This window comes from Carcharodon carcharias, chromosome 7 (genome assembly GCF_017639515.1).
Source record: "Carcharodon carcharias isolate sCarCar2 chromosome 7, sCarCar2.pri, whole genome shotgun sequence".
NCBI classification, from domain to species: Eukaryota; Metazoa; Chordata; class Chondrichthyes; order Lamniformes; family Lamnidae; genus Carcharodon; species Carcharodon carcharias.
This window is the reverse complement of record NC_054473.1, coordinates 126,666,242-126,693,027: the sequence shown is the minus strand read 5'-3', so window position 1 is coordinate 126,693,027 and position 26,786 is coordinate 126,666,242. Positions and strand designations below refer to the sequence as shown.

The window sequence follows — 26,786 nt, the reverse complement described above, 5'->3', positions numbered from 1 at the left end:
AGTATGAAATGAATATTTTGCATTTGTCTTCACAAAGGAAAGGGATGATGTGAAGGTTATACTAAATGAGGAAAGGGAATTTATGGATAAGATAGTAATAAAGAAAATGTACTAGAAAGATTAGCATTACTGAAAGTTGCTGAGTCACCCGGTCTAGATGGAATGCAGCCTCAGTTACTGAATGAAGCAAAGACAGAAATAACAGAGGCATTGGTTCCAATCTCCCAATCTTCAATGGGTAGAGGAGTAGAACCCAAGGACTGGAGGGTTGCTAATGTTATAGTACTATTCAATAAAGTGGAGAGGGATAATTAGGGAATTACAGGCCAGTCAGCTTAACATTGATGGTGGGGAAGTTAGTGACAGAAGAAACTTTTATTTGGAAAAACATAGGGTGGAATTTTGTGCCCCCTTCGCTGCAAGACATTCTTCTGAGGGAGGGTGAACAGCCGGAGGCCATGGTCCACATTGGTACCAACAACGTAGGTAGGAAGAGAGGTTAGGTCCTGAAAGCAGGTTTTAGGGAGTTTGGAAAGAAATTAAAAAGCAGTAAAATTAGTAAGTGAAATTAGAAGGCAGGCGAAGTGAAGGCAAGCATTAAATAGGATCAGTAAACAAAATAATCTTAGAAAGGCAAAGTTAAGAGCACCCTATCTGATTGCACGCAGCATTCGCAATAAGGTAGACGTTTTGAAGGCACAAAAAGAAGTAAATGGGTACAGTTTAATTGCCATTGCAGAGATATGGGCCTGAGTCTCATGGTTGCCGGGGTTATGCGATTGGCAGGCCCAGAAGCGGACACGAAATGCGTTCCCACTTGCAATGGGCCCCCAAACGCAATTTCACGCTGGCTCTCCGATTAATGACCAGCCAGCATGAGACACACAATGAAAAAGCCTCACTGCTGCCAAGGGGGGTGGAAAGATGGCAGGCACCGACAAAAGCGAGAATTCGGGTAAGCGCTTCTAGCAAGCTCTCTGAAGGCAGGCAGCTGCTGCAGAGCTGTCCCAGGTAGCTGCAGACCTGTACAGATTTAATGACAAGAAAAAAATGCACCAAACTGTTTCTATGCAACACATTCAAGCACCTGACAACAGAACTCAAAAAAACATCAGTTCCCAGATATGTTTTTTTATTATATTTCACCCTGGACATTTCATGCTGCCCTGGATCGAGATTTCAGTAAAAATGTAAAGGTCACCTGGCCAATTGGCCTAGCCGCCAACCGTAAAAGTGGACGGGCCACGTGAAATCGATCTCAATTGCTTCCTTAAAGGCTTAATTGCCCACTTAATTGTTGGCGTATGCATGCGGAATATCGTGCGAGTGCACAATGACATTGGGACGCGCACCCATCTTCTTATGCGATTTCACACACTGTTGGGTCGGGCACGTGCCCGCACAACCAGCGTAAAATTGTGGCCATGGTTACAAGGTGACCAAGACTGGGAACTGAATATTTAAGAATATTCGTCATTTAGGAAGGATAGGCAAAAAGGAACAGGAGGTGGGGTAGCGCTGTTAATTAGGGACAGGATAAGTACATTAGGGAGAGAGGATCTTAGATCAAAGGGTCAGGATGTAGAATCAGTTTGGGTTGAGCTAAGAAACAGCAAAGGGCAGCAAGTATTGGTGGGAGTTACTTATAGGCCACCAAACTGTGGTAATGGTAGTGGCAATATTGGGAACAGTATAAATCAGGAAATTAGAGCAGCATGCATCATGGGAAATACAGTAATAATGGGCGACTTTAATTTACTGGGTAAACCTAATTAGCACTAATCCTGCAGTGTGTACGAGGCGGTTTTCAGGAGCAGTACGTTGAAGACTGAACTGGGGATCGGGCTATTTTAGATTTAGTATTATGTAATGAGAAAGGGCTAATTAATAACCTTGCTGTAAAGGAGCTTTTAGGAAATAGTGGCCGTAATATGACAGAATTTTACATTAAGGTTGAAAGTGATATAGTACATTCTGAAACTAGGATCTTAAATTAGAGCAAAGGAAACTATGAAGGTATGAGGGCAAGTTGGTTATGGTGGATTGGGAAAATACACTGAAAGAATTGACGGTAAACAGGCAATGGCTAGTATTTTTTAAAGTATCGCACGGTCTACAACAAATATACATTCCTCTAACACACTAAAACCCAACAGGAAAGGCAAATCAACCATGGTTAACAAAAGAAGTTAAAGATTACATTAGATCAAAGGAAGTGGCTGATAAGGTTGTCAGAAAAAGTGGTAAACCAAAGATTGGGTGTAATTTAGAGCCCAGCAAAGGAGGACCAGGAAACTAATAAAGAAAGGGAAAAGAGAATTGAATGCAAACTAGCAGGAAACAAAGGCGGACTGTAAAAGCTTCATTAGGTATTTGGAAAGGACAAGTGGAGTCAGGAGAATAGGGAAATGGAGGAGAAACTAAACAATTACTTAGTTTTTCCTCTTCACAGAGGAGGATGTTACCTGTAGCATAGGTAAAAGGGAGCCAGCGGCTATGGTGCATTTGGATTTTCAGAAGGCTTTTGATAAGGTCCCACACAGGATATTAGTAAACAAAATTAGAGCATATGGGATTGGGGGCAATATACAGGTATGGATTGAGAATTGGTTAACAGACAGAAAGCAAGGAGTAGGAATAAAGTGGTCATTCTCAGTGTGGCAGGCTGTTATTAGTGGAGTACCGCAAGAATCAGAGCTTGAGCCACAGCTGTTCACAATCTATATAAATGATTTCAATGTGGGGACCAATTGTAATATTTCCAAATTTGCTGATGACACAAAACTAGGTGGGAATGTAAGTTGTGAGGAGGATGCAAAGAGACTTCAAGGGAGCTTGGACAGGCTTAGTGAATGGGCAAGAATGTGGCGGATGGAATATAATGTGAATAAATGAGAAGTTATCCACTTTGGTCAATAAAACAGAAATGCCGAGTATTTTTTTTAAATGGTGAGAGGTTGGGAAGTGTTTATATCCAAAGGGACCTAGGTTTTCTTGTTCATGAGTCACTAAAAGCTAGCATGCAGCTGAAACAAGAAACTAGGAAGGCAAATGCTGTGCTGGCCTTCATCATAAGGGGATTTGAGTACAGGAGGAAAAATGTCTTGCTGCAATTATATAGGTCATTGGTGAGACTGTATCTGGGGTATTGTGAATATTTTGGTCTCCTTATCTGAGGAAGGATATAAATGCCATGGAGTGAGTGCAATGAAGGTTCACCAGACTAAACCCCAGGATGGCGGGATTGTCTTATAAGAGGTTAAGGAAACTGGGCCTGTATTCTTTAGAGTTTCGAAGAATGCGAGATGACCTCTGTGAAACTTACAAAATTCTTACAGGGCACAACAAGGTAGATGTAGATAGAATGTTTCACCTGACTGGTGAGTCTAGAACCAGGGGGCACAGATTCAGAATAAGGGCAGGCCATTTTTTTTTGAGGTGAGGAGGAATTTCTTCACTCAGAGGGTGGTGAATCTTTGGAATTCTCTACCCCAGAGGGCTGTGGAAGTTCAAACATTGAACATGTTCAAGACAGAAATCGATATATTTCTGGATACTAATGGCATCAAGGGATATGGGAATAGCGCAGGAAAGTGGCATTGAGGTATATGATCAACCATGATGTAATTGAATAGCACAGCAGGTTCGAGGGCCTGAATGGCCAATTCCTGCTCCTATGTAGCACCAAGAGTCAGTTTTGAGACAATTATTCTTTGAAATGTTTGTAAATGACTAGGCTCGAGTGTAGGAAGCAGCATTATAAAGTTTGCAGATGATGCAAATAGTAGTTAGTGGTGAGGACAGATAAAGGTTTAAGAATAATAGACAAGGTGGCAAAATAAGCAGAAGCAAGGAAGGTGGAGTTCAATGTGGAAAAGTGAAGCAATGAACTTTGGAAAGGAAGTATACAAAAAATGGCATGATTGTGAAAAGTGTATGAGCTGACACACCTTGGTGTCCATATACATAAGTTGTAAAGGTGACACAGTGAGTTGATAAGGTAGTTAAAAGGTTGGTTTGTAAATAGAGCAACAGAATATTAAAGCAAAGAGATTAGATTGGAAATTTATAAATCACTGGTTAGGCCTCAGTTGGAGTATTGTGGATAATTCTAGGCATCACACTCCAGGAAAGATGTAAAAGCCTTAGAAAGCATACAGAAGAGATTTACCAAGATTTTACCTGGGCTGAGGGACTTCGACTATGAAGAAAAAATAGGACTGTTTCCTTTGGAACAGAGAAGTCTAAGCTAATAGCAATTTTCAAGATGATGAGACGTTTTGAAAGAACAGATGGAGAAAAATTATTCGTTCTGGCGACTGGGTCAATAACTAGAAATCACGGATTTAAAATCACTGGCACTAGATCTATTGGCTGTCCAGCTTCAAGAGCCTGCCCCTCTCTGTCCGTCATCTGGCCCCTAATTGGCCAATTCGAGGAAAACCACTGCCAGGTGACCTTTTCCCACACAATGAGGCTTGTGACCACCATTTAAACTAGACATCAGGGTCACAAGCCAAACAGTGAAATCTTGTCCCATAAATAATTTAGAAGAAAGTTGGACAAGTACTTGAGCATGAGGAACTGACAGGATTACAGTCAAAAAGCAGCCATGTGAAACTAAGTATGTCTACTTTTGCAAAAAGCCAGCAGAGGTGAGATGGAGAAAACAGCTTCTTTTTACACTGTAATGACGGTACCACGATATTACGTGAGATTGTTAAAGACGGCTGAACATTAGAAAGGAAACAGTGGACAAAGTTTCCAGGTGTATTAGTGAGATATTAGTAAACGTGATAGGGGATTTCAGTTATACAAAAGTAGACTTAAATTGTAAAATTGTAAATGGTGAAAACATTTTGTTTGTTTCCAGTCTGTTCCGTAAGGTTGATTTATCACTCAATACATAGGAACATAGGACATGGGACTCAGGGGGCAGGAGTAGGCCTGCTTTTAGCCTGCTCCACTGCTAGGTAAGATCATGACTGATCTGGTTGTGGTCTCAACTCTGCCATTCCTATCTGTCCCCCTGTAACCCTCGATTCCCTTGTATATCAAAACTTTGTCTAATTCGGCCTTGAAAATATTCAGTGACCCAGTTTCCACTATTTTCTGGGGAAGAGAATTCTACAGACTAATGACCCTTTCACAGAGGGAATCGCTACGTATCCCCTGTTCTGGGTAATAAGGTGGAGTGAGTAAGTGATCCAAAGATATGGTTCATGAAAAATGAAAAATTGCATCATTAAATTCAATGTGAAAAAATAAAAATAGATATGTGAATCAGAGGAAATAAATTGTAACAAGGAAAAACTAACTATGGAATTGTAGATTAGCAGTGGGAAATATTTAACCTGGAGCTGGAAATACCTAAGGAAAAAAGGTTGGTAGAAAAGGCTGGATCGTCCTGGGTGAACACAGAGATTGGATCAAATGCAAAACTAAACAAAAAATTAGGGTTAAAAGCAAAATGCCATGTGTCTGCTGTTCCCATGTGTCTGCTGTTGTTGTAAAAAAAATAGGGTTTACTGAGACCCTGAGCCAGGACAATTACATGTAGCAAAACGACAAAAAAAAAGAGTTTGGAAAAAGTAAGATGATAGAAGGTCAGCACAAAAAGTAATATAAAAGCTTTGTATTGGCCCATTAGTAACTAAGGTGGGGAAGGTCATTAAGATGGTGAGCTTGTAGCAGGGGCTGATTGAATTGCAGATTCTAATACAGAGGTAATAAACTGTCAGAACACCAGAGAGAGCTGTAGAACTGTCACATGAAGTTATTCAAAGCTGGAACAGTCAAAAAAATACAGGAGCCTATGGTTTCCATCAGAGAAACCTGGGGTGGGGGATAACTAGGGAAGAAACAACAGAGAAAGAAAATTGTGCAAGAAGGCTGGAGAGTGGTAACTATAACACACCTCTTCAAAAAGTGAGATGGGAAGAAGCCAGGGAATTTTTGATACAAAGGTAAAACCGCAATGCAGGAAATCTGGAAAAATATTAGAAAATGCAGATAATATGGATCAGGTCAGTCAGCTTCTGTGGAAAAAGACTAGTTAAAGTTTTTGCAGAACCCTTCTTCAAACCTAAGGATTGATAGCTGGGCTGTTGATTTAATAAAGATCAATTGACAGGCAGTTTGTAAAGTTTGATGGATTACTTTTTTAAAAATTGCTCAAGGGGCATGGGCATCACTGGCTAGGCCAGCATTTTTTGTCCATCCCTAATGGCCCTTCAGAAGGTGATGTTGAGCCACCTTCTTGAACCGCTGCAATCCCTGTGGTGTAGGTCCACCCACAGTGCTGTCAGGGAGGGAGTTCCAGGATTGTGACCCAGTGACAGTGAAGAAATGGTGATATATTTCCTAGTCAGAATGGTGAGTGGCTTGGAGGGGAAGTTCCAGATGATGGTGTTCCCTTGTGTCTGCTGCCCTTGTCCTTCTAGGTGATAGAGGTCACAGGTTTGAAAGATGCTAGCGAAGTAGCCTTGGTGAGTTCCTGCAGTGCATCTTGTAGATGGTACACTCTGCTGTCACTGTTCGTCAGTGGTGAATGTTTGTAGATGGGGTGCCAATCAAATGGGCTGCTTTGTCCTGAATGGTGTTGAGCTTCGAGTGTTGTTGGAGCTGCACTCATCCAGGCAATTGGAGAGCATTCCATCACACTCCTGACCTGGGCCTTGTAGATGGTGGACAGGTTTTGGGGAATCAGCAGGTGAGTTACTCGCCGCAGGATTCCTAACCTCTGATCTGCTCTTGTAGCCATAGTACTTATATGGCTGGTCCAGTTCAATTTCTGGTCAATGGTAACACCAAGGATGTTGATGCTGGGGGATTCAGTGATGGTAATGCCATTGAATGTCAAGGGGTGATGGTTAGATTCTCTCTAGTTGGAGATGGTCATTGCTTGGCACTTGTGTAGCATGAATGCTACTTGCTGCCTGTCAGCCCAAGCCTGGATATTGTCCAGGTCTTGCTGTATTTAGACATGGACTGCTTCAGCATCTGAGGCGTCACGAATGGTGCTGAACATTGTGCAATCATCAGCGAACATACCCACTTTTGATCTTATGATGGAGGGTAGGTTATTAAGGATCAACTGAAGATGTTTGTGCCTAAGACACTACCCTGAGGAACTCCTGCAATGATGTCCTGGAACTGAGATGATTGACCTCCAACAACCACAACCATCTTCCTTTGTGCTATGAATGATGCCAACCAGTGGAGAGTTTTCCCCACGATTCCTGTTGACTCCAGTTTTGCCAGGGCTCCTTGGTGCCACACTCAGTCACATGCTGCCTTGACCTCAAGGGCAGTCACTCCCACCTCACCTATTCAGCTCAGCATTTTTTTCCAATTTTGGACCAAGGCTGTAATGAGGTCAAGAGACGAGTGACCTGGCAGAACCCAAACACAGTGTCAATGAGCAGGTTATTGCGGAGTAAGTGCCGCTTGATAGCACTGTCAACGATACCTTGCATCAATTTGCTGATGATCGAGAGTAGGCTGATGGGTGGTTTGGATTTGTCCTGCTTTTCCCAGGACACACCTGGACAATTTTCCACATTGCTGGGTGGGTGCCAGTGTTGTATCTATACTGGAACAGCTTGGCTAGGGGCGCGGCTAGTTCTGGAGCACAAGTCTTCAGTACTATTGCTGGAATATTGTCAGGGCCAATAGCTTTTGCAGTATCCAGTACCTTCAGTCATTTCTTGATGTCACGTGGAGTGAATCGAACTGGCTAAAAACTGGTATCCGTGATGCTGGGGACCTCAGGAGGAGGTCGAGTTGGATCATCCATATGGCATTTCTGGCTGAAGGTGGCTGCAAAAGCTGCAGCCCTGTCTTTTTCACTTATGTGCTGGCCTCCCGCATCATCGAGGATAGAGATATTTGTGGTGCCACCTCCTCCAGTTAGTTGTTTACACCATTCACAACTGAATGCGGCAGGACTGCAGAGCTTAGATCTGATCCTTTGGTTGTGGGATCGCTTAGCTCTATCACTTGCTGCTTCCGCTGTTTGGCATGCAGATAGTCCTGTGTTGTAGCTTCACCGGGTTGACACCTCATTTTTAGGTATGCCTGGTGCTGCTCCTGGCATGCCCTCCTGCACTCTTCATTGAACCAGGGTTGATCATCCAGCTAAATGGTAATGGTAGAGTGGTGGATATGCCAGACCATGAGGCTACAGATTGTGGTTATATGCAAATCTGCTGCTGATGGCCCACAGCACCTCATCGATGCCCAGTTTTGAGCTGCTAGATCTGTTCTAAATCTATCCTATTTAGCACGGTGATAGTGCCAAACAACATGTTGGAGAGTATCCTCAATGTGAAGTTGGGACTTTATCTAAACAAGGTGGTCACTCCTACTGATATTGTCATGGACAAATGCATCTGTGGCAGGCAGGTTGGTGAGGCTGAGGTCAAGTATGTTTTTCCCTCTTGTTGGTTCCCTCATCACCTGCTGCAGACCCAGTCTAGCAGCTATGTCCTTTAAGACTCAGCCAGCTCAATCTGTATTAGTGCTACTGAGCCACTCTAGGTGATGAACATTGAAGTTACCCCACCCAGATTACAACAGAGCAATAGAATTAAACAGAGTGGGAAAAGGTAGGGGAAACTCCAAGGGCAGAGATAAAGTTCAAGGGTTAAATGACTTGCAGCCTAGAACAAAAGCCATCATCTAAAAGGTCACCCCAGTCAATCAATTAGAAGAAATTTTAAAAAAACATGCAAACAGCCCACTCAAAGAAAAAGGCAAGCAAATGGTCAAATTTTTAAAAAATACAATGAAAACCTGCAAGTGTATGACTTAAAATTAAAACAAAAAGTGTTGGCAAAACACAATGGTCAAAATGTCCTGAAAAATAAAAAAGTAGATTAATGCCAAGGGTGCAGACCAGCTGACAACACTGTTTACTGATGAAGGGCGGATTGACATTGTGGTGGACACTGTACATGAGAACAAGAATCAATTACACGTGGAAAGGGGATAGTGATCAGGATACAAGGTTTATTGATGGAAAAGCTCACATTTGTTGGGCCCATAGCCTCTTCCCAATCTAAACATTGTCATCTCATTTCTGCAGAATCCAACAACACACAAAGTTCAGATTGATCTAACCCTACTATAAATGTTGCTGGATAGCAAGTACAACAGCGGCCCATAGCTTGTGACCCCGATACGTGAATATGAGTAGCAAACGTCAGAGACGTATACTAGAGTGAGTTTCTATCCATAATTCTGCCACCTGGTCTCCAAATACATTGAGGTGAAAAAAACTGAATCTTGACAATCATGATGCGAGTAAAATTGGAAAACCAAAGAAAAGCAAATAAACAAGTTAGCTCCTACTTGCAAACTATAAAGCTGCAAAATGAACTCGTCTCTTTGGAACCAATACGGAAGTCCAGCTAGCATAATCTCCAACTACAAAATCTGGTGAGAACAAATTAGGAGCTGTTATACTCACTGAATAGTTTTGGGATAGAGGTAGGCTGCTAAAAGGGTCCTTTTGATGCAATTGCAACATTTACCCCATAAGTCACACAACTGTTCCCCGAGTGTTGTTACAACCAATAAGCTGCCTCCAAATGCTCAGATTTACTTGCTGGCTGTAACTCTGAGCTTAAATTGGAAGGCTATGCTTTGTTGGATTTCACGTGATGGGTGTTTGCGAATTTATTTTTTGAAGATATTTAGAGCAGCACTGGATGTCTTGTTTTGTTTTATTTTGCTCACATCATGATTGTCAAGATTTCGTTTTTTTCACCTCAATGTATTTGGAGACCAGGCACTCTAGTATTTGTCTCTGACAATAGCTACTCATATATCTTGTTCTGGAGCTGAAACATGAATATACATTATACCAAAATTTCAAGTCTTCAACCACCACTGTAACCAAAACAAGTGAGAGAGGAGCTATTTAAAAGACCACCATCAGGGTCAAGATCAGTGGGGCAATCGCCACCAGAGACATTGAACGGGGATCACAAAATGTTGAGGTTACAATACCAAATACAATTACAGGACTGGTTAAATAACAGCGCTGCATATTCCTAAACGGGCATAGATAGCAAATATTAAGGAGTACCAAAATTTTGTCTGAACCGCAATTTGTGTTTACGAAATCCATTTTCTTAAAAAATGTGATCTTAGAGCAAAATGATCCTGGAGCAATAATGTAAATGAGCAGCCCTCTTAGCTGTATAGAGGTAGAGGCAGAGTACTAACTAACCTCTCAGGATGTAGTTCTGATAGTTCTGGTCAGCTTCTGCTCCCACTTTGATTAGACATGTCAATCCTTCGGCATTTACAAATTCAGGCACCAGATCTTTGTCATCCTAGAAAAGAAGATACACATCGGCAAAGAGTGACTAACGATGTATTTGTAGCAGTCACAATTAGTCTGACAGTGGTGGGACAACAATTTTTAGGATCTGTTTACAGAAGCTATACACAAAGTCCCACCACAACCAGAAGAGTGCGCAAAAAGAACTGGCATAAGATGGGTATAAGGCAGCACAATGCAGAGCATCAATTACAGCCCCATTATTCATAGAGTGGCTCGACAGGGGCTCATCACTAATAAGGGAGTTCAACTTGCTTTGCTTAATTTCTCAGCAAAGGCCAGAATCTGAAAAGAATGGAAAGGGATGGGGTGGGATGGGATGAACTTGTTTATATGTAGCACCTCTCACGACCTCCCACAGCACTTTGTAACAAAATGAAGTCCAGTCACTGTTATTAGAAATAATGTAGGAAGATAAATTCACACGATGAATCACACTAGCAGCTAATATAGATGGGCTGACTGTGCAACTATACAGCAGGAAGCCTGAGATCAAGGTTACCAACTGGACGGGCATGATTGGGAGAGGGGATCAGAGCAAAATAAAGAAATGAAGTAAAAGACAAAGCAATTCATCCGTGCTGGTGGTAGAGATCTATCAAAGCAAGATTTGGCGGGCAATAACATACAACAGTTGCAAAATTAAATTAGCTTTAAAATCATTTGCAGGATTATTTTCCATATTAAAAAATGTAAGAATTTTTTCAGGCTTTGATTTTGCAAAGGAAAAAAAAACTAAAAGCAAGTGCTATCCAGTGTCTCCTTTCAGAGAAAGGATGTTGGAAAGCATCCACAAAAATGATAGGATCCAACCCAACAGTGAGGCCTTGTACAGTTGAATAGCCTGTCAAACCTCACTATCAGACATGGAGAATGGTTCGAGTTAAAGGTCTTCAACTTGAAACGTTAACATTGTTTCTCTCTCCACAGATGCTGCCAGACCTGTTGAGTATTTCCTGCATTTTCTGTTTTAATTAATGGGAAATAGTCCATTGGGTAAGGTATCCAGGGACTGTTGGCACCTTTGGAATTGTAGTTCAGCAACAGTCAGCATCTCAATGAGAAAAAGGGAGGAGACATAGGATATATGGCACAGAAACAGGCCACTTGGCCCAACCAGTTCATGCTGGTGTTTATGCTCAATTCGAGCCTCCTCCCATCTTTTCTCATCTCAATCTATCATAGTAACCATCTATTCCCTTCTCCCTTATTTGCTTATTTAGCTTCGCCTTCAATGCAACAATACTATTCGCTTCAACCAGTCCCTGTGGTAATGAGTTCCATTTTCTTATTATTTCTTGGTTAAAGAGGCTTCTTCTGAATTCCCTGTTGGATTTCTTGATGACTATCTTATATTGATGGCCTCTAATTATGCTCTTGACCAAAAGGGGAAACATTCTTCCTAGCCACTCTATCAAATTCTTTTTTAATATTAAAGACCTCAATTAGGTCACCCTCAACCTTTTTAAGCGAGAGAGACCCAGTCTGTCAATCCTCTCCTGACATGTGTACTAACAAATTTCTGGTCTTATCCTTGTTGATTGAAGTATTTTAGTGGGGTAGGGAGAAAGGGGAACTGAATAAAATAGGCTGTTGGTTGTCAGTACAGTTTATTTGTAGCAGCTAACCAGAGCTTCACTTCAAGGCTTCATTGCCACGGGAAATAGAAACTCCGGCAGTTCAGATACCATATTGATCAAAACATCAGTCAGTGAAGGGACTGAGGTTTCAGCTGTGTGGGCTGGCATCCTGGTTTCAAAAATAGATCAAAGTCATTGAAACTATAAAACAGCAGAACTCTGGGGACAGAAAGAGAAGCAGGGCAGGGTTTACAAATAAAGCTACAATTATATCTACAGTCATTTGCAACAGTTAAGACTGTACATGCATGCAATTAAACACAATTTATGAAATTATGCTCATCTCACTTGGTATGTTACTGTTTATTTGGAGTCTAAGTTGCTGTGGCAACACGCACTTCTAACTTGCATGTTGTAGTCTGGAGCTATGGTTAGTGATGGTAGAGGCTCCAATTTTCTTTCCATCACATGGTTGACCAGGAATCTCTCCTGCTCTTACCATCTGCCATTGGCTTGTGTTGGAAGGATTTTCAGGTTGATACTCAATCTGTTTGGCTGCATTACAAACGCACCTTCCATGGCCATCAAGTCCTGGGGTGGAACTCAAACCCAGAGCTTCTGGCTCAGAGGTAGGGACGCTACCCACTGTGTCATAAGGCCACCTGTCGCTTACTTAGAGAGAAGGAATTGAAAGGTGTAAACTAAAAGAAAAAAAGGGATTTTCATTGATATGAGATTTCACCTAATTTCTCGAAAATGACTCAAAACCGTTTCACAGACAATGGACAGAATTTTTTGCTGAGCAGGTGGGCGCTCACCCGATCCGCTCGAGCATAAAATAGCACATGATGACGTTAGGGAAGTGCCCTGACGTTATCATGCACTCACACAATATTATTTCGGTTGGCGGGCACACGCAAGAGTCAGAGCTGCACCCGCCATCAATTACAAGGCCAGTTATAGCCATTAAAAAGGCAATTAAGGTGGATTTTACACTGCCCGTGTGATTTTGCACTCATCACATGGGCAAAACAGACAAACAGGCAGCTGACAATTTGCCAACCTCATCCAAGGGTGGGATAAAAAGGGTCAGCAGCATTGTCAGCGTGTGCAGTGACGGGTTTTGGATATAGTTTGCTGCTGGTTGGTACTTGGCAGCTTCATCTCAGTTCTGAGCTTCATTCTTTGCAGTTCCAGGCTTCATTTCAGGACTTATTGGTGTCTCAAGGCCCCCGGAGGATTCAGATCGTAAGGACCCTTCTAGGTATCAGACAGCCTGGTAATGGGGACTGTGGTCTCCGCTGGGTGCATCTCCTCTGGAGGAGGAAGAATGGGGCAGAAGGGAGAGGAGGCCAGATGTCCCAATGCAGCTTCCGGGGAGGGACCTGTGGGAGGAGAGGTGCAGGCACAAGTGGCGAAGGGCCAGCAGGAAGTCCATGGCGGAAGGAGTCGCAGAAGACACCACTATCCTGCTGCCAGGGTTTACAGGCGGCAATGCAGCTACCTCAATATGTCTCAGGTGCAATGCCAAAGGAGACTGTGACCTCCATTTGTCAAATGATTGGACCTGTGATCACCTCCAACTGTGTGGGTAGACACCCCATGCCAGTGGCTCTGAAGGACACAGCGGCCCTCAACATCTATGCCTCTGGCTCTTTCAAGGGCTCAGTGGGGGATCTGTGTTGAGTTCCCAATCAGCTGTCCACAGTTGCACCAAGCTCTGTTCGGTGGGTACTGACATTTATTCTTTACCGTACGGCCAAGGCCAGCCAGGCTGAGCGAGCCAGAGGTTTTGCAGTGATTGATGGGCTCCCCTGCGTCAGGGTGCAATTGACTGCACACGTGACCATCAAAGCGGCAGCGGGTCAGCTGGGTGCCTTTGTCGACAGGGATTCCACTCCACGAACATGCGGATAGTGTGTGATCTCAGGATGCAGATTCAGCAAGTCTGTGCAAGATACCCTGGCAGCTCTCATGACGCTTACATCCTGAGACACCCCCACGTGCTGAGGCTCTTCAGTGCTCCAGCCTGACTGGATGGATGGCTGCTGGGTGACAAGGGCTATCTGTTGAAGAGGTGGCTCATGACGCCTCTCCGTCACCCAAGAACAGAGGCAGAGCAGCATTACAAGACGAGTCATGCCTCCACAAGGGCAGTGGTAAGTAGGACCTTGGGTCTTCTCAAGATGTGCTTCCGATACCTGGACCGTTCAGGGGGAGCACTACAATATCCCCCCAGAGTGGGTGTCACTGATGGTGGTCGCATGCTGTGCTCTTCACAATCTGGCACTGGTAAGGGGGGACCCCATGCAGGAATAGGATCTTGACACAGCTGCACAGGTCACAGATGATGAGTCAGAAGAGGAGCACGGTGAGGAGGGCTTGGAGGCAGACATCGGTAACCTCCAGGGAGGCAGAGACGCCTTGATCCAATGCTCCTTCAGCTAGGCTGCCAAAGATCTGACAGGGCTGCCACCTCCATCCCAGACATCTGAAATGACCCTTTCATTTGCACCCAAAGTCCACTCAATGCCTGTGAAATAAAGTAACCAGCCACTCACGTCCAGCATCACCTACTGGCGTACCCTGCACCAGAAAGAAAAAAGGTAATGCATACTCAGGTCATCAGAACTAAAGCAAATTTAATGTTATTGTCACACTGAACACACAATGACATCACCATTACTGGTGTTGATGTCCACACCAGCAGACATATAAACCAAACATAAATGGGCAGAAAATCACCCATGAACCATCCCTCATGTGCTTATGGTGCCTTTAATTTACGTTTCCAGGTGCATCTTGGTGCCTTGCACCCCCCCTGCCCCAACCCACCCACCTCATTTGCACTGGCATTGGAGGCAGCATGCTGACCCTGCTGTCTTGTTGGCTTTGGCGGTCGTCCTCTGGCCAGTGAAGCCTGTGCTGGCCCCGCCTGGGAGGGAGCAGCCAGTGCCACAGCTGGCATCTCCCCAGTCATCACAGTCTCATCAGATGCCACAGTCACTGGCAGAGGGGTGGAAGACCTGCTGCCGCCATCATCCAGAGCGCCCTGAGAGAAGTCCACAGAGATGACAAGCAGCACATGTGCCAACATGAGGTCGCTCGGGGGTTCCCTGCTCATCAATGATGGACAGGGACCTAGCTGGGATACTGGGTGCCTCATCCATCTCCCACACTGGCACTGACCACCTGAGGTCATTGCCTGTGTGAGGGATTGCAGGTCTGAGCACATCCCTAGGAACCCCTAATTCTGTCCCTGGAGCTGCCTTTCCATGAGAGTCACCACTCTCTCAATGGAGGAGGCAGTGCGCTTGGCCATGAGGGTTAACATAGTGCTCATGCTTCGCATGGACTTCTCCACAAAGGAGACCATGGCATGCAGACCCTCATGGATCTCCACCAGACCCTCCCGCACACCCCATTGGACATCCAGCATCTGCAGCCTAATGGACAACTCCAGGGGCTCATCATCTGCCTTTGACCCAGTATCATCCTGGTCCCCAGCAGCCCTTCGACTGCCAGTGCCCTGGGCACCCTTTGCCTCCACCTGCACCTCAAGTGAGTATGGAGTGCCCTCACTAATGTGCACCGACATTTCGGCTGATCTAATGCCCACCGAGGTGCTGGTATCTGCACTGGTGCCTGGTTCAGAGAGTGGGTGTGTCGCAGGTGCAAATGAAGCCCGGTGGTCCTCTGGCATCAGAGGTGGCCGTTCAGGGTCCAGAGATCAAATGTCTGCTGACGAAGCTAAAGGAGAAGAAGAACATGTCATTAGTTAAAGTCAGCACACTGTCACTGTGCATGCCAGGCACCTTGGTGAGACAATGGAGATCTGCATCCTGGTGCCATCATCTTTCAATGATCAACGGGGACTCCAGGTTTGAGGCTCCCATCAATGAAGAGACTGCACTAGAATAGTTGCACAGTCCGAAATTCTCACCTCTGTGCACTGTACTTTTACCTTTGCCTGGCACCCCTGCCTCTCTACGCTTGGTTGCACGTGGAGTGTGCCAGCTCTCAAACTCCGGGGCATCCTGCTCGAACCTGCTGAGCAGCAGTAGGTTGGGTGGGCCTCCGCCTGTACGTGACCTCTCTGATTGGTTATGGCTCGTCTTCTCCTGAAAGGACAGAGGAGCATTGATTAGTCCACTCTCTACCTGCAGCATCATTGCAGCCTGGCCAAACCCAGTTGAGGAGCACCTCGCAGGACACATCCTGGTTGTGGCCCTTGAGCTGCAAGGCACTCAATCTAAGGAGCCAGGGCTCACCCCCTTGGCCAGATCCGGCGTTGTTGACTGTTGTTACTCAGACTCCAGCACCCCTGAGGTCCACAGGGGGACGGCCACATTTTAATACTTCTGCACACTGATCCATGCCAACACGGTACTCACCCTTCCTGAGCACAGCATGTCAGTGAACTTCTTCCAGCAATACACCCATGTGCGCCACACCACATCATGGCTGCTAACCAGCACTGCAACCTCCTCCCATGCCCTCTTTGTGAGGTGCAGTGGCCTCCTCCTCCCATCTGTGGGGACAAGGGTGTCCCTTCTGGCAGCCACCTCCTTCAGGAAGACCGTGAGGCACTCATCTGAAAAGCAGTGGCTCAGGTGTCTATCCAACCTGCCCTCCTACCTGCCGTGTCCAGTCGTAATCGACTCCATAACTTGAATATTGACAACGCAGAGGAAACTTCCTTCCCTGGCAGCCTTCAAGGGGTTGCCTGCACCATTTTTAAACTGGCTGCTGGGTCGCCATTGGACCCAGCAGTCGACAGGCACCTGTCCTTGCCCGCCCCTTCCCGACCATTGGGGTGCCGCATTTTATATTGGGCAGGCCTTAATTTGCTCGCTAGCATGAAATTGCAGTTGCTGGCTGATCGCGAGGAGCGGCCCGTTTCCCAGCTGGTCCCGGGTCCACCAATCACGCCTGTCCGCCGACCTGAAAATTCTGCCCAATTAATTACTTTGAAGTGCAGTAATTGATGCACAGGTAAACACAGCAGCCATTTTGTACACCCCAATATATTACATGCAGCAGTGCGATGAAATGGCCAGATAGTCAATCTTTGTTGACACTGGTGGAGGGAGGGACATTGGACAGGAGAATGGGAGAACTTGCTGCTCTTCTTCGAATAGTGTCAGAATATTTTATGCGCACATATACAGGCAGATTGGCAGGAGTTTAATGTCCCAACTGTAGCACAGCACTTCAGACAATGCAGCACTCTCTTTGTACCATGCTGAGTATCAGTGTGGACAATGTACTCAAACCCTGCACCCTAATTTGTTTTGTTCGTACTCGTTCACAGGATGTAGATGTCACTGGTAGGCCCAACATTTATTGCACGTCCCTAATTTCTTTCGAGAAGGTGATGGTGAGCTGCCTTCTTGAACCGCTGCAGTCCGTGTGGTGTAGGTACACCCACAGTGCTGTTAGGGAGGGAGTTCTAGGATTTTGACCCAGCAACAGTGAAGGAACAATGATATATTTCCAGGGCAAGATGGTGAGTGACTTTGAGGGGAACTTGCAGGTGGTGGTGTTCCCATGCACCTGCTGCCCTTGTTCTCCTAGATGGCAGGGGTTACAGGTTTCAGAGGTGCTGTAGAAGGACCCTTAGCAAGACTTCATACACATTTTTTGAACATCAATAGCGCAACAATTTATGATACATCCTTAAAGTACATTAATATTACATGGGTATAATGTTTTAAATGGTTCAAAAATTGGTGCAAATCAAAAACATGAATTAATAAGTAAGTTTTACTAGCATCATGGATTTAAATTTGCATTTAGTTCAGTTGCAGCAAATATTTCAGCAAAAGAAGCTTATGCAAAGTGGTAACCATATATTTGATGTATGTATATATTCAGGTTTCCAGTATTGAACAAACAGAATATTATCACTAGATGGCACTCCAAATTCATCTTCCACAAGGAATTGAAGCCTGAATTCCTCAAAACATCGTTTTTCCACGTGGGACATAACTGGGAATGCAATAATTAGTTTGTTTCTTTTAAATACATTGTGAATTACTACCCATTTTTTTTAACCCACAAGTTTAAAAATGAGTCTTTGAGGAGGCTCACTTCCTGCAATACTTTAGTCACTTCTATTTATTTGATCATGGTTTGTTTCTTCAACAGAAGTGCAGCTCCAATCTTAAGAGTTTTAAAGTTCCTATAATTACTGGAATGGGTATTACATCTGCTAAATGTAAACGGATTCCAATGCAACAATGGCATCTGACCCTTGATATATTTAATCAAAAGTATGGGCATAGATAATGTACCTGGGGCAATGTTTGGGACTATTCTTGTACTTATTCTCTCTACTCAGGTCAGCTGGAATCTGGTTCCCTGTACCCACTGAACATTGTTATGTTCTAACAGTTTACCGGGATGGACGTTGTTAAAGTGGGACATCTCACTACATATACCATTAATTAGAGGTTTTCCTACACACTTCAGGACGTGGGGCGAGCTAACATTTGGATCTCATGTAAAAACATCTATTATCCACAAGATTTGTGATTTGTTAATAATCCAAAACTATAAGTGAAATGTCTTCACACTGGAATAAAAATACTGTATGTTTTAGAAAATGTAAGTTGAACCACCGTTTAACAAGTAGCTTCACCACAGAAGGCTGAAGGAGGGGAGGAGAGGAACCTACTGTCATTCACTTCCCTATAATGAGTGAGGAATGTAATCATTGGATTAGTCACAGCTCACAATAACCTGCTGAAATGTAGCTCTGCTAAAAGCCGGGGAAAGGAACAGACTGCATTCCACCTTCTAGATTAGGAAATAATATATGAGAGGTGAAGGACTTAGAGGGAGCATAGCAACTCAAAAATACCTTGCAATAAAACAGCAGAAACAAGGCAGTTAATACCAAATACTACATAAAAGAGCCATTCACTTCCCATCTCCATTTTAATTCACAAAGATATGCAAAGTAATTCCGTGCCTTAAAGTTCAGAAACATCCAACTTGTCAAAATTCATGTTTGAAAAGTGATTCATTTTTCCCATTTTCAAGTTTGTTTTTATTTTGCATGTGGGAAGTACCCGGAGTCAGATTTCTAAATTACAATATGATCTATACCAATTATTTTGTCCATCAAAGAGCTGGAATCCACAGCAGAGACCAACTTTAAAAGAAACAGCCTGGCTCTGGCTCCAAAACTAGAATGACAAGCACACGCATATATACACATTAATGTGTCTGTGCGTATAAATATATATACACATAAAAATATCTTGTGAATAGATCTCTCAAAAATGATTTCTCAAAGACTTAATTGCTTTTAGAATTAATCAGGAATAAGTTAATTTGTAACTTTAATTCAACAGTTCAGAAATAGAATTAAAATATGTTTCTCTGCTATTTATTATTGTATTTGCTACCACTGCTTCATATTTAGTGAAAATGCTATTCTTTTGCATTTACTGAAGCAAAAACAAAAATCAGTTAATATTCCAAAATGTTATGTGAAAAAAAACTATCTTGTTCAATCCACACCATGTATGGACTGCCTGTGCCTTAGGTAGATTTATGGTGTATTGATGTGCTGCACCATTTATAGACTGACTCTGCACTAACATATGGTACTGTAGGTTGACTAATACACTGGATGCATTAATATAACAGCTATAAATTTGTCTCAGGCAGTGGCGCAAAATAAGTGATGTGGGATTGACCTATTATAGGTGGTGCCAATATTCAGCTCCATTGTAGTTAATGGAATGAAGTGCAGCTTAGAACAGGCAGTCAATCAGGTACTGCCCGTTTTTCATCACCACCCTAGATCATTGTGTCATGGATAGACTGATGGTGCACAGCGTAATATGCTGCGAGTTGTTCATTGGTGCACTAGCACTCATGCATTATGAGAGAAGCCAAGCGTTCAGCTATGAAATACCAACACACACCTCCCGCTGACAGCCAGGACATTTGGGAGTGGCGCTAAGTGGAGCTGAGGTCCGTTCCTTGGGAGACGGCAGACAAACTTGAAGTCAAATTGAAGAACAGTTCTGGTGAAGGGTCTGAACTTAAAATCTTAACTTATCTGTTTCTAGATACTGATAGGAAAAGCTAGAGATTTTAATTTAATCAGCCTGAGCTATGCATCTCTTGGCAGAAGCTGGCAACTTGCGAATAAGTTACCTGCTTTTCGTTTTGGTTAGAAAACTGGGCTGAATAACAGTGTTCATGGGGGTTGCTAAAGGAGGAGAAGAACATAAAACAAAACTGACTGAGGAATTATCCAGGACATGAGTATATAATGGCCTTCATTTACAGTAAATACAAGCTTTATTATATGATCAAATTAATGGGCTCCATATACTCCAGCCTGCAATTGCAAAATAAAGGGTCAAAACACTTTCTGAACATGTTATTCTGCCTTTCCTGAAATTCAACAGACAGGAAGAGGTGGCAGCAGGCCCAAATGAATGCCGGATAAATTTTGAACCCGTTGCTTTTATGCAGATATTTATGATTACACAGGGAAAGAAATAAATAAAATACAGAGAATGCTGGAACTACTCAGGAAGTCGGGCAGCATCTGTGAAGGGAGAAATTGTGACCTTTCATCAGAAAAGGGATTTGGAAGAGATTTTGAGCAAGGGGTGGGTGGGACATGGACAAAAGGAAGGCCTGTGATAGGATGGATGACAGGAAAGATTGAATGACAGAAGAGTTAGTCCTATAGGGTCAAAGAAAATGGTGAGGGGCAAGAAAAGAAAAGATGTGCTAGAGGAGGAGTGCTACTATCTGAAAGTGAAAATAAGAGAAAAACCGAAACATGCAAAGAAAATGAAACAAAATGGGATGGAGTTTATGGCCTGAAACTATTGAACACAATGATGAGTCCAGAAAGCTGCAAAGTGCCTCAATAAAAGATGAGGCGCTGTTCCTTAAGCTTACGTTGAGCTTCATTGGAACAGTGCAGCAGACCAAGAACAGAGATGTCAGCCTGAGAGCAAGGTGGAGATTTAAAATGACAGGCCATCAGAAGCTTGGGGTCATGCTTGCATCCACAGTATCCTCCTTAAGAAAAGGAAGAACTTTCACTAATACAGGATTTTTCACAACCCCAGTATGTTCCAAAGCACATCATTGTCCATGAAGTGCTCCACAAATATAGTCACTGTAATAGTGTTAACAGCTAATTTGCAACCGGCACTGCAACCAGCAATATGATAAATAACTTGATAATTGATTTTTTGATGTTGGTTGAGACATAAATGTTGAACGAAAAAATCTCCCTGCTCTTGCTCAAAATGTCATATACAAACTTTTTTTGTCCCTGAAGGGATAAGGTAAGATCCCATGTTAACATCTTGTCTGAATACCAGACATGCACTGGAGAAATAGTTGTTAAAACTGGTTGAGAAGGTGAATGTCTCAAAACTGCTTTAAGCATCATCTCTCTTTAACATGGAGATGACTATATGTTACATCATCACAGCATTCCTATTCCTGATGGTGAAAGTCTCCACACCCACATTATATCAAATTGACCATCGCCAATCCAAATAGGAATGAGGTGACAAAATTTGTCTGATTAATTTGGAACAAATTCAAGTTGGCAAGCTGAATATTGCACTGTACAAATATAATGATAGAATTGCTCCATGTACACAGAGTAAACAAAAACCTGATGCAGTAGTTTACAGATGTATGAAGTGTCCTGGGAAGGAGGCACTCAGTCATTTCCTCCCTGCTTTGTTTTCTAAGTAGGCAGCAATTTGGATCAGGTAACCAGGACCTCAACCTGGGCACAGCTGAAAGTACAAGAACTGGGACAAGCTAAGGGGAGAAAGCTACGGAGGAGTGGGAGAAGGAAGGAGTGCAGGGGATAAAAGGGAGAAACTAAGATGGAAGAAGAGGATAGCTTAGTTCCACTTCAAACTACCTGTATAGCATTCTTCACTGGTGTCATTGGACAATTCTGTGTGGGCTGCGCAGCAGCGGTCCACAGCACTATGCAAATGAATTTCTCCCTCAGTGTGCAGAAAGAGAAGGCAAGAGGGTGACCAATGGGAAAGGGGAAAGAAGAGAAGGGCAGAGAAAAGAAGGGGAGAGAAGCTGAGGAGGAGAAGGGGAGGGTGACAAGGAGAGACCATCGAAATGTGCTGTAGAAGGCAAGACTGAAGAGACCTAATTTCTTTAGGAAAGAGGCAATAAGGAACCATTCAGCTTCTTACGGTCCACTCGATCAGTGTACCGTCTTCTGAAGCTGAGGCATAAAGGTGCTCGAATTAAAGTCTGTGCTGGATTGGGGGCAGAGTGGAGAAGGCAGTTAGAGTGCTGCCAACGGTTTAGACATCCCTGTGCAGGGGCAGGGATTGTCACATGACATGAAAGGAAGTTTAAAAACAAAAAACTGCGGATGCTGGAAATCCAAAACAAAAACAGAATTACCTGGACAAACTCAGCAGGTCTGGCAGCATCGGCGGAGAAGAAAAGAGTTGACGTTTCAAGTCCTCATGACCCTTCAACAGAACTCCTTTGATTTGATCCATTGCTTATATTGATTTGCACCTTTTTTTGGCAGCAATTTTCTAAGTAAGTGTGCAGTAAATTGCCGGCTATTGTGTGTGTACATTATTTTATTGCCTGTATACATTTATTGACACCTTATGTATGAAGAAGCTTTGATACTTGAAGTGCTGTGCATGAAAGAACAGGCTTGCTTCTTTCCTCGGAGAAAATGGGAGCATTTCCTACAGAACCTGCTGGGAATTCTCGGTTGGAATGACATTGATCGGCTGCAGTCTGATAATAAGAGGCGCTAACATTGCTTAGGAAGAAGGTAACCATGAGGCAGTCGCTGGACTTACAATAAAGAAAAGAAAAACATCAAAGAGAATTCTTCCAGCTCTCTCTGCACCCCCCACCTTCCAGCCCTGATGCTGATTGCTGACTCAGACTGGGGTATAATTAAACTTAGGAGCATTATTAGAATGTCATTTTTCGTGCATGTGTTTTGTCAGCAGTGATTGTCCACACGGTGTTTAAGCATCTGAGCCATTCCTGTTCTTGATACCACATACCTTCATTTGCTTTATTTCTCAACCCTTCTGCACCTTACAGATCTTTCTCAGTCAAGTGAACAGGGTATTGAATTTGGTTTTAAGCCACTACCACTCAGTAACCATCTCAACAGTGATGACAATAGTATGATTTTGTTTTAGTGTATGCTTCTTCAGCTTTGACAGATTTCAGGCCTTACACCTTAGAGTGATGGGCAGAGGTCTGAACTCTCAGTGCCTGATATCAAAACAAATATATTACCCTGGGCAGCTAGCACAACACTTAATAAGACTTGTACCGTGTAGTGCCTTATCACTTCACAACTTCACAAAGTACAGACACTTGTTAGGTTGGCACTTGCCCAAATGAAAGAAAGAAATGGATTCCAATAGATGCTACAAAAAGGGAGTTGGATGAATATTTGACAAAGGAAATATTTGGGGGAACTAATAGGGAGGCTATGATCTTTTCTGGACTTTGGGAGCAGCTTGCTAGTCACATGCATTTTGTGCACTGCAGACAACACAAAGCAATAATTTCATACAATAAGACTGCACAGAAATCTCAAAGAATTCTGTAAATTCACCTGTATTATACACATATGTAACTTAAATCCAGGGAATGGGATGGGGAACGGGGTTTAGCTCTCCATTGTTCTAAACTGTAGTTTCACAGTCAATTTCTATTCAGCTTCTTAACTGCCCAGAGAAAGGCTGTGTGCCCAGCTGTACACATGAAAAGTAAATCAGTCACAGCTGGCTGCCTCAGGGCATCTGGCTTCAATGCTGATGCACCATGGTGAAAAAATACAATGTTAAATCTTTTTGTTTTTAAATTGAATCAGTTCCACAAACCAAAGATATTGTACTATCACGCTGCAACATCCTTTTTTTAAAAAGTTAAAAGTGGAAATTAGATGGAGAAATAAAATAATTTAACACACAATATGAAACTGAAGGATGAAATGGTATGTTGTTTGGTTTATAGGAACGTCCAAAGTTCAATTCCTGGTGCATCGGGTTAACTGATCTCAGCAAGGGTGGCCGCAGAAGGGGGCAATAAACCACAATTCACAATCAATAACTAGTGTTTCTGACTGCGTGGAATAGTGTTGAAGATCAAATTCAGCCATCATTATGATGCCCTCATTGTTGGAATAACATTCACTGATTAGACCCACACATAATGAATGGTTGCTTGTGTGAGGTAGCAGGAGGCGGCCAGCACCCATGACATTGTGGCCCACCGTGCACAGGTAATCATGAAAAGACAGAAGAGAAATTAGAGCTATTAGCACACAACAAATGCTGGGTGTGAAATTTTCAGTTACTAGCCATAAGCCTGAGGAGCTGATTTACACCAAAAACATAAACATGGTTAAAAATTGGCAAATTGTGTCAGCTGGAGTAAGCCAATCAGGTTGGCTCACTAATCTTCCATTCTTTAATAGTACAATTGAAAAATTCGGTCTGAAAATTTAAATATTCTTGTCTGAAATCTGACTAACAAGCACAGTTACTGATCGCTTGGGACATTTAGATCAAGAGGATTCACTTGACAGCCTATGTAAATGCAATAACTAAAAACCCTCAGCAAAAGGTCTCAGCTTCAACATATTTACCAGCCACTGCCCCCACCATCCCACTGCCTCAATAAATTTCAAGCTTGGCATGAATGTAAACTCTTCTGCCACTCTCGCCTCTGCGCTCACTTTTTTGGTCAGGAGTCTTCACCCAGCGCAGCCTCTTTCTGGTCTTCAAAATCCTTGTTCCACCTGGACCCCTCCCTCTGGTCTCTTGCCCTCCTTACAATTTTTAAATTCAGAACTGTTGGTATGGTAACAATCATAGTTTAAAATGAGTGAGGGCAGCAGAGAAATTAACTCTGAACTTACAGCAATGTTTTATCAGCCCCAACACCACCACTGTCATTAAACCTGCTGACATGGGTGGCACTCTTGTTGTTAGACAAATCCACCTCTATCTGGTGGAGGCTGAACACCAACTCTCTGATATCTCCTCCTACCTCCAAAGGAACCTGGGCTCCACCACCAAACATCGAATTATTGTACATTGAAACAATGTGCAGGATTACGAGGAAAAGGCAGGAGATTGGCACTAAGTTAAAATGCTCAGAGAGCCGGTGCAGACACAATGGACCGAATGGCCTCCTTCTATACTGTGACAATTCTGTGATTCTGTTTTTGAGACTATAACTAATTTAATCTCCTCTGGACATTTTTTCTCCATGGCCTCCAATCTCAGATTCCAAACCCCAAACATAATGGTTCTACCTATTTCCCAAGACCTATGAACAGGACTGCTCTGATAGGTGCATCATTTCAGTGTGTTCTTGCTCCACTGAACTGATTTTTCCCCCCTTCTCAATTCTATTTTTTTCTCCCTTTGTACAGACTTTTCCCACCTACATCCATAACATTTCTGAAGTCTTCACCAACTTTAATAATTTCAAGGCCCTGTCTCCTGCTCAGCATGGATGACTAATTCCTCTACATCTCCATCAGCTGCCAAGACAGTCTGAGGGCCCTCCATTTCTCCCTTGAAGGGGGGCCCAAATAGCCCCCATCCATCACCACCCTTCTCTGCCTGGCTGAAATTGTTCCCATAGTGAACAACTTCTCCTTCAACTCCAATGTGTTGCTATGGGAACCTGTATGATTCCAGCTATGTCTACCTTTTTGTGGTATTCCATTCTTTGTTCTAGTCCTACTCTAGTTGCTTCCCGCTTGGTCATCAATGTACTGGGAAAAAAGATATGAGTGTTGTTGTTGGTGCAATTCTTAGCACACTCTGGATTATTCAGCAAATGCTACCCAATTGCAGAATCACATCAAACTGTAGACATTGGCCAGGATTTTATGGCCCTGCCACGGAATGCCTCCCCCAGGCAGATGTGGCGAACCATTCAAATCTTCATTCAGGTCAGTGGGATCGTAATATCCCTTTCGGGAAGAGCCTTAAAATTCTGGGCATTATGTTCTGAGTTTTGCAAGCATGAGCCAGTAGAGTATGGCCAGCAACTTATGGTGGGGAAAAGGTACCCTGTGAAATGTGAACCCTCAGAAGTTGATGGATGATTTGCTCCACTTCATCTTGTGCATAGCAAAAATGATACCTTGCCCTTAACTATTTGATTAATTATTGATTACCCAATAAACTCATCACAGAAAGCTGTGTCTAGTAATGAACAGCTTTAAGTACTCTTTTAAAGACACAATCATTGTTAATAACTGCTGATGAACCTGTCTGGCCCCAAAATTAAACAATTAAAAGTGTGGCTTCTCATTCTTCAGGTAGTGAATTGTTGTTGCAGATTTAAATAAAAATTTCTATCTCTCTTAGTCCAATCTTTCTTTCCCTTTCAAACTTTCCCTTCTATATCTGATTCAACACTGAATTCATCCACTCTAAAACGTCCTCCTTCTCAGTCCTTTCTCTGATTATTTATCAATGTATTAATCCCATTAGTTATAGAGACACTGTTTGTCCCCTTGTTCATGAAGGTCCCAGATGCCTTGATGCTGTCGCTATGCTATTATCAGTTTGTACTTCCAATACATCTTTGAATGAAAAATTATAGGCCTGAAGGGCACAGGAAGAAATCTAGCTAACAACGCAAACTGTGAGATGCACCACTCCATAAATTCTGGGCCAATATGTTCTTATTGTGCCCCATGTGTACTTCAATCTCAGTATAGCAGGATTTAATCTTCCTGAATATTGTACTCTACATTCACTAATCAGACTTTTGTCCAATTTGTAACTATTTTCTGAACCACCAATAAA

General features: G+C 43.2%; 1 protein-coding gene across 2 annotated transcripts in view; it reads right to left on the bottom strand.

The window, feature by feature from the left end:
• fhod1 (formin homology 2 domain containing 1) overlaps positions 1–26,786 on the bottom strand; it is a 332,893-nt gene that overhangs the window by 155,886 nt on the left and 150,221 nt on the right. For both annotated transcript variants that reach the window (XM_041192317.1, XM_041192318.1), the window contains exon 5: positions 10,238–10,343. In XM_041192317.1, coding sequence (XP_041048251.1) covers positions 10,238–10,343 — 106 coding nt within the window. The remainder of the gene's footprint in view (positions 1–10,237; positions 10,344–26,786) is intronic.